The sequence below is a fragment of the Coturnix japonica genome, chromosome 3 (genome assembly GCF_001577835.2).
Source record: "Coturnix japonica isolate 7356 chromosome 3, Coturnix japonica 2.1, whole genome shotgun sequence".
Classification (NCBI taxonomy): domain Eukaryota; kingdom Metazoa; phylum Chordata; class Aves; order Galliformes; family Phasianidae; genus Coturnix; species Coturnix japonica.
The window spans coordinates 26,604,011-26,620,477 of record NC_029518.1 but is presented as its reverse complement, the minus strand read 5'-3'; the positions used below and the strand labels follow the sequence as shown (position 1 = coordinate 26,620,477).

Sequence of the window (16,467 nt, the reverse complement as noted above, 5' to 3'; positions counted from 1 at the left end):
GAAAAGATGGTGTGAATGATGGTCATGTTCAAAAGTGATAAATCATCTTCTAAATGTGTTTCTTCTTTAGCTTTATCAAGCTGGTCCAAAGGTACTTGTTGAAACTGTGCAGAGGATTGTGTACATAGTCAATATCGCTTTTAGATCAAGTGAGATGGTGTTTCTACATAGACTTACTAACCGTGTAGACGGAATCTGTTAAACCATTAGGACTTAAAACCGATCTTACCTAGCTGGGAACTGAAACGACTTCAGCACAGTCTGCTGAAGAAGGGTTTCCTGTATCTGCTTCTGTCACTTCCATTGCAAATAAGCTGATGGACTTTGACCGATTATTTTTCTTGGCTGATCTCATCAGCTATTTATGTGTCCTTGCGTCTACCGTGACACTGGTTCCTTAACTTGAACTCTTAATTCAAGAAATAAGAAGGGAAAACTTCAGTCCTTGCTTTCTGTAAGAAAGAATTGGATGGAATTGCCAATTCAGCATTAAAACTGTACTCCAAGGTTGTTTTCATCTTAGCAACCAAACCTTGAATTTTTGGCACCTGGGGGAATGTATTCATCACATCTCAGTGTTGTATGACCAGATTGAGATTGAAGTAGAGGCAGTGATCACAAGGGGAGAGGTGTTAGATCTCAATTCGGTCTGAATTGTTTCTGTATTCCTGAATTCCATGTGCCAATACGGAAGACTTCTTACTCTGTTCCTATTACTGGGTTTCAAAGCCAGCCACAGATAGCAGCAGGTATTTTCCTAGTTGGTGCTGTTCAGAGAATGAGCAAAGATAAGTCAATTTTCCTGAATTTTTAAAGAACGATTCTGTGTGTGGTACTTTTTCCTTTCCTGTTTTCATAGCACAGTCACATTCACATTACAGTAGCCTGTTGTTCTCTCCTATTATTGATGTCTTATAGTTCAGGAGTTTGAAATACTTGAACTGCACATACATGCACACGAACACACATGCACACATTATTGGTCATTCACTCAGTTTTATCCATTACAATCCATCGAATGTCATCATTTTGTAGTCTGAATCTCTTGAGCATCCAAGGACTGGCAGCAACATAAAGCATTCTGTGGGAGGCAAAGTGATGCTCTTTGTGCCCATTATTCAGGGAAAATGTTGCAGCTCAGGCAGTAGCAGCCCTCATTTCATATACGGTGGACTGCATGAACCCTGTGGTTGTGTAACACTTTCTACTGCTGTATCATTCCAAAACTACTTATCACCATATCACATTCATTTTAAAGACAGGAAAATTGAGACAATGGTTGTTCTGTTGTACAGTGTTAGGGCCAAGTAAGTAAAAAAGCTGATTTTCTTGGTGGATTAGGAAGAGGAGGTGGCTGTTGGAGCTGCCCTCCTGGACCGATGAGAAAGATAAGCTTTAGACAAAGAGATGATAACCCACATCTTTTTAGCTACAGAACAAGATGGTGTGGCCTGACACGGTCCTGCCTCAAATGCTCGTTTGCTCCCATGCTGGTGCTGGAACAGTCCATGACAACAAGGTCCTGAGAACAGGAATGTATTCAGGCACTGAACTCTGTCAGTACTGACGTGGGCTGCTGACAGTAAAACAGTCCTGACTTGAATGTCTGCTGGGAGCCAAACCTGGGGTGCTGCGGGCATGAGAGTCATAACTGACATTCCACCTAAAGGAGAAAGGAGTCCAGGGAAGGTGAGGAGCACCCGACCCATTAACTTTGTTATCATCTGGGTATACCAGGTTTAGACTGTTTGAGGGACTTTTCCTATAAGGTGAGAGGATGGCAAAAAACCACTCATGTGACTTTGATACTGTGTTGATAAACCCGGAAGAAATACAGTAAATAATCAGACATTTATTAATGCTTTGTGAGGAAGGTGAAGCCAGCACTGATTCTTGGCAGCTGAGTAATTCCTTAGTGGGCACTACTTCGCTTGTGACTCAGGTAAGATTCTGCCATTTTAATCAAGTTCTTAACTGTCCTTTTTTCTTCCCTCTCTCCCCCTTCCCTTGGTAGGTTATGTGTTCTGTATGCTACATCGCCTTCCTGAACAACATGACTGCACATTTGACCACATGGGACGTGGACGTGAAGAAGCCATTATGAAAATGGTGAAACTGGATCGGAAAGTAGGAAGATCTTGCCAACGCATCGGTGAAGGATGTTCCTGAGTGCAAGACTGCAACCAAATGCTGTTCTCTTAGTTCACTAATGTTAGCCTTATTTAGGACAAAGTCAGCCAGACACCTTGTACTAGGCAAGTTTCAGACTACAGCCAATCAGTTTCCTTTCTTTAGCCAACCGTCCTGGTACTGTAGTTTAGGGGATGATGGTGGGTGAAATTGATTTCTGGCTGGTTACTAAGGTGCCTGCTAGCCACCGTATAAAAATTAAAACATGAAGAAACATTATTTCTGAGCATGGCTAGTGGATTTAATCAAAACGAGAAAAATCCAAAGGCTTCTGTTATTGCTGGAGTCACTCTAAAAGCCTTACGCTGGGAACTTTCCAGCTGCAGAGTTAACACAAGTAGTTGTATAGAAGCTGGTGTAAAAGTTTGCTATGCACGTGGCTTTCAGACAAACTGTTCAATGTGCAGCCTTTCACTTCTTCATGCCTGGTTATTCCTGAGGAGGTGAAATACTACCACGAGCAGCAACTGCAGCTGCTTAAGCCCAGAAGACCTGACTGGTCACTCGTGCCTTCATCGCGTGTGGCTTTTGAGTTAGGCAGTGTCACCAGCATCAGGGATTCTGTTGGGATAGGAACATCTTTCTGGTTCTTCCCAGGAAGCCAAAAAGAAAGGGGGACAGAGATTCTTATGAAAAATTTTTATATCTATCTTACTAGAAGGAACCTATCAGGGTTTTTTTGTTTGTTTTTTGTTTGTTGATTTTTTTTTTCTTCCTCAGTTAAATTAAGATCACACTTTAAAGCCAACTCCATCCCAGAGCAGTAAATGGTGCATACATTTTACATAGCATCCACAGAGATTCTGAGGGTCATGTGAAGATTGCACAGACCCACCACAGAATGGTGCAGCCATTCCCACCGGCCGAAACCTGATTGGCTCTTGTTTGCCTTTTGCTAAGTGCAGGTATCTGATAATTGATCAAATAAGGCTAATTCACAGCACAGTAGCCATGGCTGGATTCTACAGACTGACTTTCTGTAGCTAGACTTATATATTGGGGGGAAAAAAAAGGACATTTTGTAGCAAACGGAATTCAGTAACAGTATTGGGGAACAACCAGTGAAACACCCTGAATCAGATTGAGCTTGTTTTCCTCACATCAGAGTGTCAATGAGATAATCACATGGGTTACACCAGCCCTGTCTCTATGCAGCTGAACGCTCTCACAAACATCTCTGCCCGAATCTATTGCAAAGACGGTATAGAAAGTGAACATGAAAAGCATCACATGGAGTAGAATGCTTGGGCTCTGTTTAGACCTGTGGGTCTGTATTACGGTATGTCACACTGAGCTGAACCGAATGGCACCGGTCTCGTCAGTTTGTGAACAAAAAGCAAAAAGAATATTCAGCACGTCTCCTGCTGCACACAGGGCTTAATGCAAGTAAAAAGGATTTGTACTGGAGTGACCCAGCTTAATCCCAGGCGAATGGTAACGATCAGGTACATCTGTAAGAAAATCTGAGGGAGGGAAAAGATTTTGTCTCATTTTGAAATACCGGGCAGGTAGAGAAAACATCAGAGAGGTGAAGTAACCATCACTTGGAAAACCCCAGCGTGGCGGGAGAACGCTCGGATGAGTCATCCTCCATTCCACTTGGTGCAGGTAACTAACTCCTCATAGGCCGAGTCACGTTGTTACTCCGGTAGAAGCATTTAACAAGGAGATAACTGATTTAAAAAGAAAAATTTAAACATATCTCCACCCACACGTTCGGCATCTGACTGTATTAGCGTAAGTTAGCCAGGAAGCAAATCAGAAGTGTCCCATCGCTATAACACGCAAGCTACCCAAAAGGCGAGTGATTTTTATTTTTATTGTTTATTGTTATTATAGTTATTATTCAAGAATACGAAGCCAGCAGCAAAACCTTCAGTAAAGTGCTGCGTTTTCAGGAAGCGGTCCAGCTGAAAGGGGCCGTCCGAGGATATGATTTATATTTGCTGTGAAGAGTTTCTAAAAGCATGGATTCCAGCTGCTGCTGTGATACGCACTTTCTTTTCCTACAAAACCCTGTTCATAGCATTTGATGGGCATTCTGAATGACACGCGAGACTTCTCTGCATTAATACTGAAGATGCTATTTTGTTCCTCCTTAACGTTCTCTTTAAACTCATTGCAAGTGCACAGATGGTTTCAAGGTGGCTCTCGCGAGGACGCTACGTAAAAGTTCGTGTGAATTATGGACAATGTTCACTTTAAACAAAGAAGTTGGGGACGGGGTTGTTCCTTTGCAGTATCTGTTCTGTGAAGTTTGTTAAGCGTAAAGAAAGCTTAAGTTCTTGTATCTTAAAAGAAGATCTTATTTAACCCTTTTGTGTTCTAGATTTACTTACACATGTAGCCTAGAGCTCAGTTTTAGTTTAACATTGTGAAAATATTAAAAGAATCTTGTAACTTTATTCTTTTTCCTCCTGCTAAAAAAAAAAAAAAATTAAACCAATCAGATTAAAGTTTGAATTCCTTTCTGCCTATTCCAACAGGTCTGGGTATTTTGCACTGTAAACCTGCTGCAAGCTCATGTAAGAAATATCTGAGTGGGGATAATACCAACGTTAAGCCAGTAACTTAGAGCTGCATTCACGGTTGGTGGAAGGCAGTCAGTATTTTCTGCCGTTCCAAAAGGGGAGAATTGTGTTTTTTCCTTCATTCCAGCTCACTTAGAGATTTTGTTTGCATGCAAATCCGGCTCAATATCCTGTAGCCTGACAATTGGTCGGTTTAATTTTGAAGTCAGATGAGAAGTCCAGGTTGGTTGTGCTGCTGCGTGAGTCAGGTGCGGACCGTGCACCCTGCCGCTGCCACAGGGGTTGTAAAATGTCCTCAGTGTTCTTTCATGCATTTGAACAACTTCTGCTCATGCAGTTGCTGTACAACTCTTTGGAAGACTCGAGGAAGAGCTGTTGATTCTTAATCATTTAGAAGTTAGAAGCACAAAGCTAATAGACCAGCACTAAAGAGGAGGAGAGAACGACAAGGTGATTACTTAAAACAGCTTTGAAAATTGTTTGGAATTGAAACTGTGCTTCATTCCTAGAGCATGCACACCTGTTATTTCCTCAAGCAAACTGTGTGATCCTTGCACAACATGGCTGTGTTGTAGGAAAGGTAAGTTGGGTAATACAGCGCTTCCCTGTTTCCAAGTGTCAAACCTATTGCTGGGTGCAAGCTGAGGCTTTGAGGAAAAATAAGAATTGCCTGGGAAGGTTGTGACAACATCCTGTCCTTAATTACACCTGATTTCTGTTTTGAGTCAGTTTTGTGTCTTGAGCGAGAAGTGATGTGGCTGTTAAATGAGAGAACTTGAGCTGCTCTTCAGTAGTGCACAGGCAGCACCCTAGGAGAGCCCTGGTGCAAATATAGTGGTCCAAAAGTAATACTAAGTACTTTTTATCTACTCCATTGGAGTGTGATGAATAGGTTCAAATCTTGCATGATTTTCTTCTTTTGGCATGTCTGCGATCCATTGGCTTCTTGAATACAACAGCCTGTTTATGTTCAACTCATTGTGTTGCTCTGTTTGCGTTGCAGTCATTGCAGTTCCTTCTGTGGGTGTGCTACAAGGTGTATAAAAATCTCCAAGGTGTAAGAACATATTTTTTAACTGACAGTGACTGTATCGGTACAAAGACTCACCGCGGAAGAAAACTGCTATTAATGGCGCCTTAAGAATTGCACCAGCGCAATAACTGACAGCACCCATTCGCACTGCCTGCATGATGCACACAGTTAGAAGAGCCCAGACAAATGAATTGATAATCTCCTTGTCATATTGTAGTTACTGCAGTCAGTCGTCAGCGGAGCAGCAAAGAGAGGGTCTAATTGAAGTAATCTCTTAATGTCACAGAGAGATGGGAGCTAATTTGCGCTGGAAATAATTTTGTATGCTCCCGGGTACTTTTAAACATAGAAAACAAATGGAAACGTTTTTAGATGACGCTGTTTAAAATGAACTGTGTTTACTGGCACCAGATGTTTATTTCATCACTTAAATACCTGGTTATAATCCTCCTCCTGAAACAAAAGCAGCGTAAGCATTAAGCAGCGGCTCAACACAAAAGCTGCTGTGGCAGAACTGCTGTATGAAGGTACAGTTGTAGTATAAGCAGCTCAGAACCTTACGTGAGAATGCCTCTGTGTATACTTTATGGAGGTCCACACTGGAAAGGAGAGTGACTAAGATTAAACTTGGAGAATACTTGCAGTGCGAGTTTTATGTGGCAAACTTGTGCAGCAGTGGGTTTATGTGCAGCTTTTCGAAGAAAACAAACTGTAACAGTGCTGCTAAGAGCCACTCTTGAATAAAAGCTCTTGCAGCCAGCAGTCACAAGGATATGTTTTCCATCTCCTTCTACTCTTTATTCATTTTTCCTTTTCATTGAGGTGTCAGTGTGTGCAGCTGGTCAAGTAGTTTGGATTGAATGGTTTTTCTTCTTGGGTTCTCGGTATACACCACAGAAAAGAAGGTGCCAGCTTTGTTCCTTTGGAAGTCGCCCCCCCCCTCCCCACACCTTGCTTTAAGGAGACTAAAAGTTGGATGTTGGGCTGTAAAAGTGATAACCTCCCTGTGCTTTTTACTGCAGTGACAGGCTGTTTTGTCACGAACTGAAGCTTCATGCAGACATCATTTCACTTGTCCTGGATGTTATGCTGTTCTGGAAACCTCTGAAGGGAAAAAACACACCATAGTCCAAACCCACCATAGTTTTATTATATTGTTCATATACAGTTTCCCATAAACTCTCTGTGCTTCATCCTGCAATGTGAAGTTGAGTCAGGAGGAAAGAAGGCATGAAAGCAGGAGGCAGAGGCTGCACGCTGACAGCTGTGTACTGAGCACATCCACCGCCTTCTTCAAGTCACCTCAGAACACAAAATGGTAAAGAGGCAAATGATGACTTGCCAAACTGTACCAACTGTCTTACCTTAATACCTACAGAAAACTGCTTTGCTCAGCCTCTGTGAATATACCTGTTTGGAATTCATCTGTGTCAATTCTGAAACAGATTTATATGTGAAGCAATGAAACAGGATTATTTAGTCATAACAGATTTTGCTACAGGACCTACCTGTTTCACAAAATGCAGCTATTTTCTTTGAAAGAACAGTGAGCGGAACCTTATAAGACTAACAGTAAACAACTGCAAATTCAGTATGTGCATCTGAATAGAGTGGAGAAGATCACTATAATCACAGATAGTTCTTAAAAGTGATTGCACCCTCTAACAGAAGGGTTTTCTTCTTCAGATAGTAGCAAGCGTTCATGGCAATGGTATAACCATAAGCAGACTACTGCTTTCTGCTGTGGTTGTGCAAAGCTCATACCATGCAATAGGATGCTGAGTTAATAACTTGCAGCTCAGCACAGGGACTGTGTAAGTAATGAGAATAGAATTACAGAGATGGACTCTTGTCCATTGCCTCTCCCTTTACACAAGAGGACAAAAGATGGTGCCCACTGTTTCCTGGCTGCTTCATCCCTTTCATTCTTTTCCGAGTTGCCAAAGGCTCCTTCCTTCCCCCTGCAGCTGTGCCCAGGGAGCTCAGCGATCGCACTGACCAGAGCATGAAACACTTGGTCGGCTTCTCTGAAAGCAAAGCATCCCTCAGTCTGAAATGCAGCACCAGAAGTACATCTCTTCTGGGTTCTCACAACACTTGAAATCTTGTTTGTGTTCCTCTTAAGGTATTTGGGGTCTGTTTGGAGTAAAGAAGCAGTCCTTTCAAACAAACAACCTACGGCATTTTATCATCTTTGGAGAGGAAAGTCTGCATGATCAGCATTTCTGCATTAAAAAAAACAGCAAAAAGGTTCACCGATAACTCCTGAAATGCTTCCTCTCATCTCTGCTTTTCCAAGGAACAAGTGCAAGACTTCCTTGGATGAGGCAGAAGAGAAAAGTCTGAGCCCTTTGCTAGATAAGCTGAATTTAGAATTTATTCTTAACTCCGACAATAGCTCATCTTTCTTTTACTTCTTTTCTTCTGCAGCGTTCCAACTACACTGCATTTGCTTTAGATTCCTGTGAGCTTTAAGCAGACCTGTTTCTGGAGCCCAGCTGCAGCAGCAGGAGCTGAAGATGATGAGCTCCAGGAATAAGCTAAATATTAAATTATCCTCTGTTGGTGAGCACAACTGTTCCAGTCTGCATTAAAGTTTAAAACGATGGCTGGCTAGAAGTGTTTGAACCGAGCAGCCTGTATCAGACTTGTGTAAGTCCTGCTTCTTTGGCTAGTCTGCCTGGTGTGCACGATAGCCAGAGGTGTTACCTTCATTCCGTCTGCATGCAGAGCTTCTCCTTCATTACCTTCCATGGTTATATAAATGAAGGTACTTGTCAGTTAAACAGCACTTACTTGTGAATTCTGCAGGTGCCTTCAAGTTGCGCTGCTCACTTTGTGTTTTCTGGTTTTGATTTTCAGCCTCGGGTCTTGCCATCATAGTTCCAAACAGGTACTTTCATACGCCATATGCACACAAATCTGCTGGCAAATCAGATTATATTTAGGGGATCAAACACGCCCATGTGCCTTTTATCAGTCCTCTGGAAATGCAGCACATACCACTACCTGCATTTGCTGGAGTTTCAACATTATCAGTAATTACGGACTTAGCCCTGGAAGCACCATTATGCTCACCAACAGTTCTGTTTAAAACACTCTACCCGCTCCCAGACAACAGAAGGACATGCTAAAAGCTGTGGAACTGTGAGCACTGCTGGGTCACTGGTGTTTTTCAATAGCATTTCTTCTGCTCTTCCTAGCATGAGGGTATATGTGTGTGTAGGGATATGTGTAAGGAGCTTCCTATGTGTGCATATGTAGGTAGATACAAGATCAGATAAACAGGCATTGCTGATTTTATACCAGCTGTTACCTTGATAGCAGTATTTCAGCTCAGTCTGAGGCAGCAGCTCCTGCTGTGTCAGCCTCTGTTCCAGCACACGTGCTGGCCTTCATTCCTCTGCTCCCTGGCTTCTGAGCTTGCCATGATTTCTAGAGGCTTGATGCACCCACCCTGTGCAGAGTGTCCCTCACCAACTGCTCTGCCCAGCAGCCCTCCCCCCACCACACAAACCATGTTCAGAGTCTAGGCAAAGGCAACAGAAAAGCAGAGATGATCACATCTAAAGCTACTGAGGCGTGTATCGCCAGCAGCTGTTTCTGACTGCAGAGAAAAGGTTATTTTTAAGTCAGTGTTAAAGGGCTGCTGCTGCTTACTCTACAAAACTCCCAGAGCTGTCTTAGTGCACTGTAAGGCTGAGTTGTATTTCCAGTGATCCCCTTCCTCAGTGCTCTTACCTTTCTTTGTGGACTTCATCAGTACAAGGAACCCAAAGGCTACGTGGATGCTACAGCCTCTAGAGACACGCAGGCAGTGTTTGGTAGCACCCTGCAGGTACAGGACATCAGTATGGATCGAGCATCCAAAGATACACTTTTTTTGTCTGTTCTACCTTTATTTCTTCTGTTAGTTATCCTAATGTTATTATTCTATAGGTAAAATATAAAGTCCTCACTCATTTGCTAGGTAATATGGATTCAAAAGTATCAGCACAACGTGATACTGTGGGTTTGTTTGGTTTCTTTACATTGAGCTTCATGGAAGCAATTCTCAACTGCCACAACTACTGAACAACTGCTGACCCACACGGACACCTCGGGTAAGGTGGACCCACAGCAAACATACCCTGTCAGTCGGAACCAGCTCCTTGCCTTGGCTGTTCTTGGTCTGGATGATGAAGGTAAAGCCAATTCCACTGCCTCAGCTGTGCACGTGCAGGAATCGCCCACTTGCTCCACAGCTGCAGCAGTGCTCTGTGCCCGGATCCCAAACCCTGCAACATCTCAGGATTCACAGGACCGACCGCCTGCACATCCCAAAGCAACCAAGTTGTATATTGTACCTGCTCTTTCTAATCACTTTTGTTGTGTGAAACAATAAAGCTGTTTATAAAGAGTTACAGTGTGTTAAAGATGACAGTGCTGGTCTGTGACTGAATTGTGCATTCTGGGGGGGTTTCACCAGCATTTGCTTGATAGCAGAGAGGAAATTAAACAGCCTAAGGAACTTGTGTCAGTTCACAGGCACTGAAACTTGTTAGCCCGGTGCAATTTGCATACATCCAGCAAGGCAGGAAGCTTTGTGCAGCACTGACCTTTTGTTTCATACCAGCCTTCACTTGGTCACTTAACATCACCGCGGTCTGGATTTCTGTAGCCAACTTGTAGCACCTTTCTGGAGTAAGGAAGAGCTCTTATTTTGAGAGCAGTCTGAAAAGAAAACCTGTCGGATGGAGCTGAAAAAACCATAAAGATTACACGGGTTTTTGTAGAAGGCAGCAAAATGTAATTCTAGGACTGAAGTGTATTTTGAATCCAACCCTTCTGGTTTCACTGAGAGCACACGGGGAGCCGAGGCTGAGGCTTTAACAGGAGAAGGAACAAAAGGTGACAGGCATCCCGCACCATGTCATTCTTCACAGTAAGGCAGACTGACCCTTGCTGTTCTTATTGCTTATGGATTTCTTGGTGCAATTTTCTATCTTAGAGGGCTTAACTGTGAATAACTGCTTGTGGATACTGCACAGGAGGAGTACTCGAGTACTGCTATTCCAAAGCATGTAAGAAGAATGACAGCATTAGTTGTAGAACAGCTAATTTGTGTCCTCTATTTGAAAGCATGTAAATAAGAAACTGAATCCCCGCAAGCAGAGAAAAACAGAGAAGTGAGAAGCAGCGATTTCTGCCCATGAACCTGTGTATGCTGCCCTGCACATACTCCACTAGCACGTTAACTTCAAGCTAGCAGGTAAATAGTCTGCATTTGAAGAGATTAACAAATGATTTGCTCGTTTCAGCCAGAAGCACGTTCTTCCTGCATCGCTGCTTGCAAATAATGGTGTCTGCTGCTTGTGACTGCTGGGCCCCTACCTGTGCCAGCACAACTGGGCAGTAGCAGTTCACTGCATGCCAGCTCCTGGAGTGATGAAGGCGGCAGAACTTGAAAGGTTCACAGCAGATACACAGCAGATCAACTGCACAGCACAAACTATTCTAACCAGGCTTTGTGTGACATCTCTTTGGTGGTGTGTAGGTATTGCAGAGAAAGCATAACAACGTGTTTTGTGTTGGTGAGGAGCCACTAACTAAGACTTAGACAAACACAGGGGAAAAAACCCTACCTTGAGGATGTGGAAGCTGGTCTTCTCAGAGCTGCATCAGGAGTAGGAAACACACAGCGTGGTCTCACTCACACAGGTGACAGACTGAATAGTTGGCAAGCAAAGGTCAGTAAAGGGACACATGTGTCCCACACAAGCCTTCATACACACCACCACCTTTAGTCCAACATGCCAACAGTGGCCATGTGGTCAATAGCACTCAGTGACTTGGTGCAGGTGGAAGGGGATGATGACTTGGGTGGGACATCCTCCTGGCATCCAACAAAGGCAATGCTTGGCTGCTTTTTAGGACGAGAGGGGATCAGCCCCTGCAGGAGGCCAGGCTGGAGGCAGAACACAGCTGAACTCTGTTGATTCAGTGAACTGACAGCGCCCATTTTTTCATCTGGGAGGCAGAGCTTCCTGCAGAAGCCAGCTTTAATTAGTGACCCAACCTGTAGGTACATGACGATAGATAAACCCATTTCCCACGAACAGAAACAGCAGATCTCTTTACCACACTTTTAGTCTCTTCCTGCTCAATAGGAGCCCAGGGCCATATTATTTCATAGGTTACACCCTGCTAATCCAAGTCAAGCATAGGATGGGCCCTGCATCAGTGATCGCCCAGTGCCAAGATGTGACACAACTTATCTGCCTCCATGCTGAACTAATGCTTTGGCTCAGTATTTGATATTCACAAGACATGGGAAATAGATGTGTATGATTTCTAAAAGGACAGGTCACTAGATGGGGTCTCTGTACATCAGACCAGCTTCTCCAAGCCATTAGAGTCCTTAGGGTTAGCTGAAGTGCTGTTCTCCTTCTCACACTAAGAGGTGATTTGGGCCAGGCTGGTTGTGACTCTGTGCAGCCTGGTCTGGTGGCTGGCAGCCCTGCATGTAGAGGGGAGTTGAAACGAGATGATCATTGTGGTCCTTTTCAACCCAGGCCATTCTATGATTCTATGATATGCGTCTATATTTCCTCCCAAGGCATCTGTCCTTTGGGAATGCAGTCAAAGCATGTAAGTACATTTGTAAAGCACCAAAATACTTTAAAAAGCATTAAATAAATACAGACTACTCAGAAACCCTCTGACAGTATTGGTAGCAGAATAACACACACACACAAATAAAAAACCATTTCAACCAGAAATTAGCATATGCCTGTGTGTAGGAGAGTCACACATTGATTCATTTCACTGAGTGTAAATAAAGCCAGTATGTGGCTCCTAGAAGAGAACATGAACAAAGGAAATCCAGGAGCTCAAGGTCAGGGTTTAAAGGACTTTTCTTCCATTTAAGTTTTGAAAGCAGAAATTCTCCTCCAGCTCCCATGGATATCTCCCCTTCCATAGCCCAGCTCCTCGATAGCAAACTAGTTTCACATCTAGATTTATCTAATGATTGATGGATGAAATGTAGTGAACTGCAGCATTTAGAGCTGAGAAGTAAAGCTGAGAAGTAAGAGAAGCATCAAACGCATAACATAAAGACTTCTGGTATCTGACTGCAATGAAACTTGTTCCTACATAATCTAGTAGCTTCTTCATTTTGACCACTGAGATTCCTTCCCTTTCCACTGGCACTTAAAAGTCTCTTTGGAAATGCCACGGTATCACAGGCTTGTAAATGTTTGGGCTGTTAGCGAAAACCTCAAGAAAGAAACACCAAACACCTCAATGCCATGAAAATGATTTTGCAGCAGATTGCAGGTGACACTCTCCAAGAAAACTTTTAGTCTGATGCTGCTAATAACAATTCTGCAGACAAATTAAATGCACAGCGTTATGTAACTGTGTCACGGTGCTTCAGAGCACATCAGAATACCCCAAGAAACCGAACCAAAGTATGTTCTAGTTTACCAGGTTCTAAAATGAGCCCTCTCCTTAAACAGAGACCAAAACCTGAGCTGTGCTTAGAACAGCAGCCAGTAGTAAAATTTTAAAGCAAAGCCTTTTTCCCTCCTCACTTTGTCTTTATGGAAAGGGGAGGGACTCTTGTCTCTTCTGCTGGAGACTCCCTCCATGTCTCTGCTCTTCTTTTCCTCTGCAAGGCTTCCCAAACTGAGAATATAATCTAGTACTGACAGAAGGTGCAAGGTCCTCATCCTTCCACAGCATCTACAAGAAGACAAACAGGCTCTCCCTCTCTGCTACACTTCAAACAACCAGAACAGCCCAAGCAGCCCTACCCCTGGTTACAGAGCCCATCCACCTGGTACATATCAGAAAAGGAAAACAACAGCTTCCTATCATAGCTCAACTGACATGTCCTGAATCTGCCTTTCCACAGTACCCCCAAGACATTGAATTTCCTGCAGCCAAGGGTAAGTAAAACGTCATTGAGCGTGAATGGAAGAGCAGGGGACAATGGGCTACCTGCATTTCATTCAAAGGGCGTTAAACTGGTCCTTTTGCTGCCAGATCTGATGTGCAGCCAAAACATAAGCCACAAAGAGCTACAAAGACAATATTCTTCCCTTTACAAAGAAGCAACTAAACAGAAGGCAGCTGCCAATAAAGCAGCATTTGGTTGAGTCCCAGAAATAACATCTTTTCTAACCCCTAGTCCTTGATGTCAACAAATGACAGTAATAGAGAAACCGAGCTCCCTGCAGTCCCCATGAGCCCAGCAGGAGCACGGGGCCTCAAGTGATGGTCCGCTGAGCACTGTGTGACACACGGCCTGCAAACCTGCACAGCAGCCCTGCTCTCTCAGGGTGGTTTATCTGGGCAGTGGGATGTGTGTGTTATGTGCTCAGTAAGCTGTGTGGGAATCAGGAAGGCGCTTTGAGCTACAGCTCTGGGTTTCTTTGTTTTGCTTTTAAATGGGATGTGTGCATCCGTAATCAAAATGTTTTTAAGGAGTTCTCCCTTTTTGCAGCTTCCTTTCCCAGCTGCCGACATCGTTTAGATCTCCAGGCTTTGAGAATTTTCATGACTGCAGTGCTGGGGTTCTTTGCTGTTTGCAGATACACCCAATTAGTCAGCATGGCGCTGCTGCCTCATTTGTTCCCTCTCTGTCTCTTCCAATACACTTCCTCCAGAATATCAGAATACAAGAAAGAGTCTTTGCAAGCCAATCAGTGCTGTCAGAGGCTAAACCCTGCAGGTTAAACTGTAAGAAATGCCTCCTGAACAACAAAAATAGGGGTGTTTTTTTATTATTAATTACAGTTATACTGTGCCCCACTATCTCGCAGAATCACAGAATGGCTCAGGTTGGAAGGGACTTCAAGGATCATGAAGCTCCTAACCCTCCCCACCACAGGCAGGGCCACCAACCTCCACATTTAATACTGGACCAGGCTGCCCAGGGCCCCATCCAACCTGGCCCTGAACACCTACAGGGACGGGGCATCCACAGCCTCTCTGGGCAGCCTGTTCTAGCACCTCACTGCTCTCTCTGTAGAAAACTTCCTGCTGACATCCAACCTTAATCTTCCCTCATTCAACTTAAAACCATTTCACCTTGTCCTTCTGTTATCTACCCTTTCAAAGAGCTGACTCCCCTCCTATTTGTAGGCTCTCTTTAGATACTGGAAAGCTGCAATGAGGTCACTCTACAGCCTCCTCTTCTCCAGGCTGAACAAGCCCATCTCCCTCAGCCCATCTTCATAGGGGAGGTGCTCCAGCCCTCTGATCATCTCTGTGGCCCTACTCGGGACCCAATCCAACAGCTCATCTCCCTACTATCCAACACAGCGTATTTTGGCTAAGCTGCTTTTCTCTCATTTGGAAACACTTTGCTGACTTTGATTTACCCAGCAGTTAAAACAATTACCTGGGAGGCTTCCTAGGCAGAGGCAGGATAGGTTACACCTGTTAATCTGGTGCCCCCACCCTCTGCCCCTCAACATTTCATCACTTCAGACCATTCCACGTACATCAGCGTTTGCCACAAGAAGCTGCATCCATGCAAATTGCTTAAGTAGGTGGAAATTAATTGGTTTTCACTGATTTAATGCAACAACCAAATTAAACAATGATTATAAAACAGGGAACAGTCCCATACTGTGCAGGCTTTACAAGCTGGGCAGCTATGGAAGCTTGAAAACATTAATGAAGCAAACTATCCAAAAGCCTCTATGTTCTGCTAAGCACATGCATCTGCTCCAGCAGCAAAAGCTCAAATCTCCATCAAAGAAAACAGAATTGCCTGTTAGTGTAAGGACTACTATTAAAGCTGCATTATCCTCATGATCATTACACATCTTGAAAGCAAGAGAGGTTTTTTTTGGTCCAGAACATCTGCAACAATGCAAATTCAGACTTGCAATTTCAGCCTTGTTTACACAGAAGGAAAGGTACAAAAGAAGCACATTTAAGATCCAGTGTCTTTTAAATGCACACAGAGCCATGCAGACAACACTGTAACACCACTAGGCATTCTGCTAACACACAGCTATCACATGTGGGAAGATAAGGAACTAATCAGGCACCCGAACTCCACAATCAGGTGCTGTGAGATTCTCAACATCCACGCTCAAATAGCAGGAGTCTTCTTTCAAGTGCCCAGACCTTCCCATGCTGCACACAGATGGCACTGTGTGGACCAGGGGTTGTATCAAGTGTGAAGGCACTTAAAAATCAACTGCTGCTCAGTGCAGTGACGCTCAAGTCATTCTGTCACGCTAGATCAAGGTGAGAAATTAATGCAGTTAATGCACAGTTCGCAGTGGTAACTGAACTGTCTTACATTGTTTATGATGTTTTCCTCCTTGTTCCAAGTGCACGGCAGTATCTTACCCTCAGCAACACAAAGAGAGGATCAAATTAATTAGTAGTGAAAGAAAAGGAAAAGAAAGCAGCTCCTCTCATAAGTGAGAAGAGTCTAAGAACTGCACAGATAAGGCAGCTCATTACGTTCTTTTTCATCTTAGATTTTATAAAGCAGAAAGAAGCTAAAACATCGTCAGGAGCATTGGGTGTGAGTCTCTACAGCAGTCACAAGTAGGAATGTAACGAAGAAAGATTTCTAACGCTTTTAATCCAATGTGAAACACTGGTACCCAGCACTTCCAGGCCAGAGAACTGAAGTGCTTCACACAGCATTCGGAACACGGTGAGTACCTGAGATCTGCGCTTTGGAGGTGCCACCAGGCA

General features: G+C 43.7%; 1 protein-coding gene and 1 long non-coding RNA gene across 2 annotated transcripts in view; one reads left to right on the top strand and one right to left on the bottom strand.

Moving 5' to 3' along the window:
• Positions 1-4,627, top strand: part of ZFAND3 (zinc finger AN1-type containing 3) — a gene marked incomplete at its 5' end in the record, with an annotated part of 124,073 nt that extends 119,446 nt beyond the window's left edge. The window contains 1 exon segment of the mRNA NM_001323243.1: positions 2,015-4,627. Within this exon segment, the coding sequence (NP_001310172.1) occupies positions 2,015-2,169 (155 nt within the window). The 3' untranslated portion in view covers positions 2,170-4,627.
• On the bottom strand, positions 2,892-14,611 carry LOC116653123. Its single transcript, XR_004306498.1, has 2 exons — positions 9,496-14,611; positions 2,892-8,676 (listed from the first exon to the last, which is right to left on the bottom strand). It is a non-coding gene; the product is annotated as an uncharacterized LOC116653123 (long non-coding RNA).
• Positions 14,612-16,467: the final 1,856 nt, after the last annotated feature.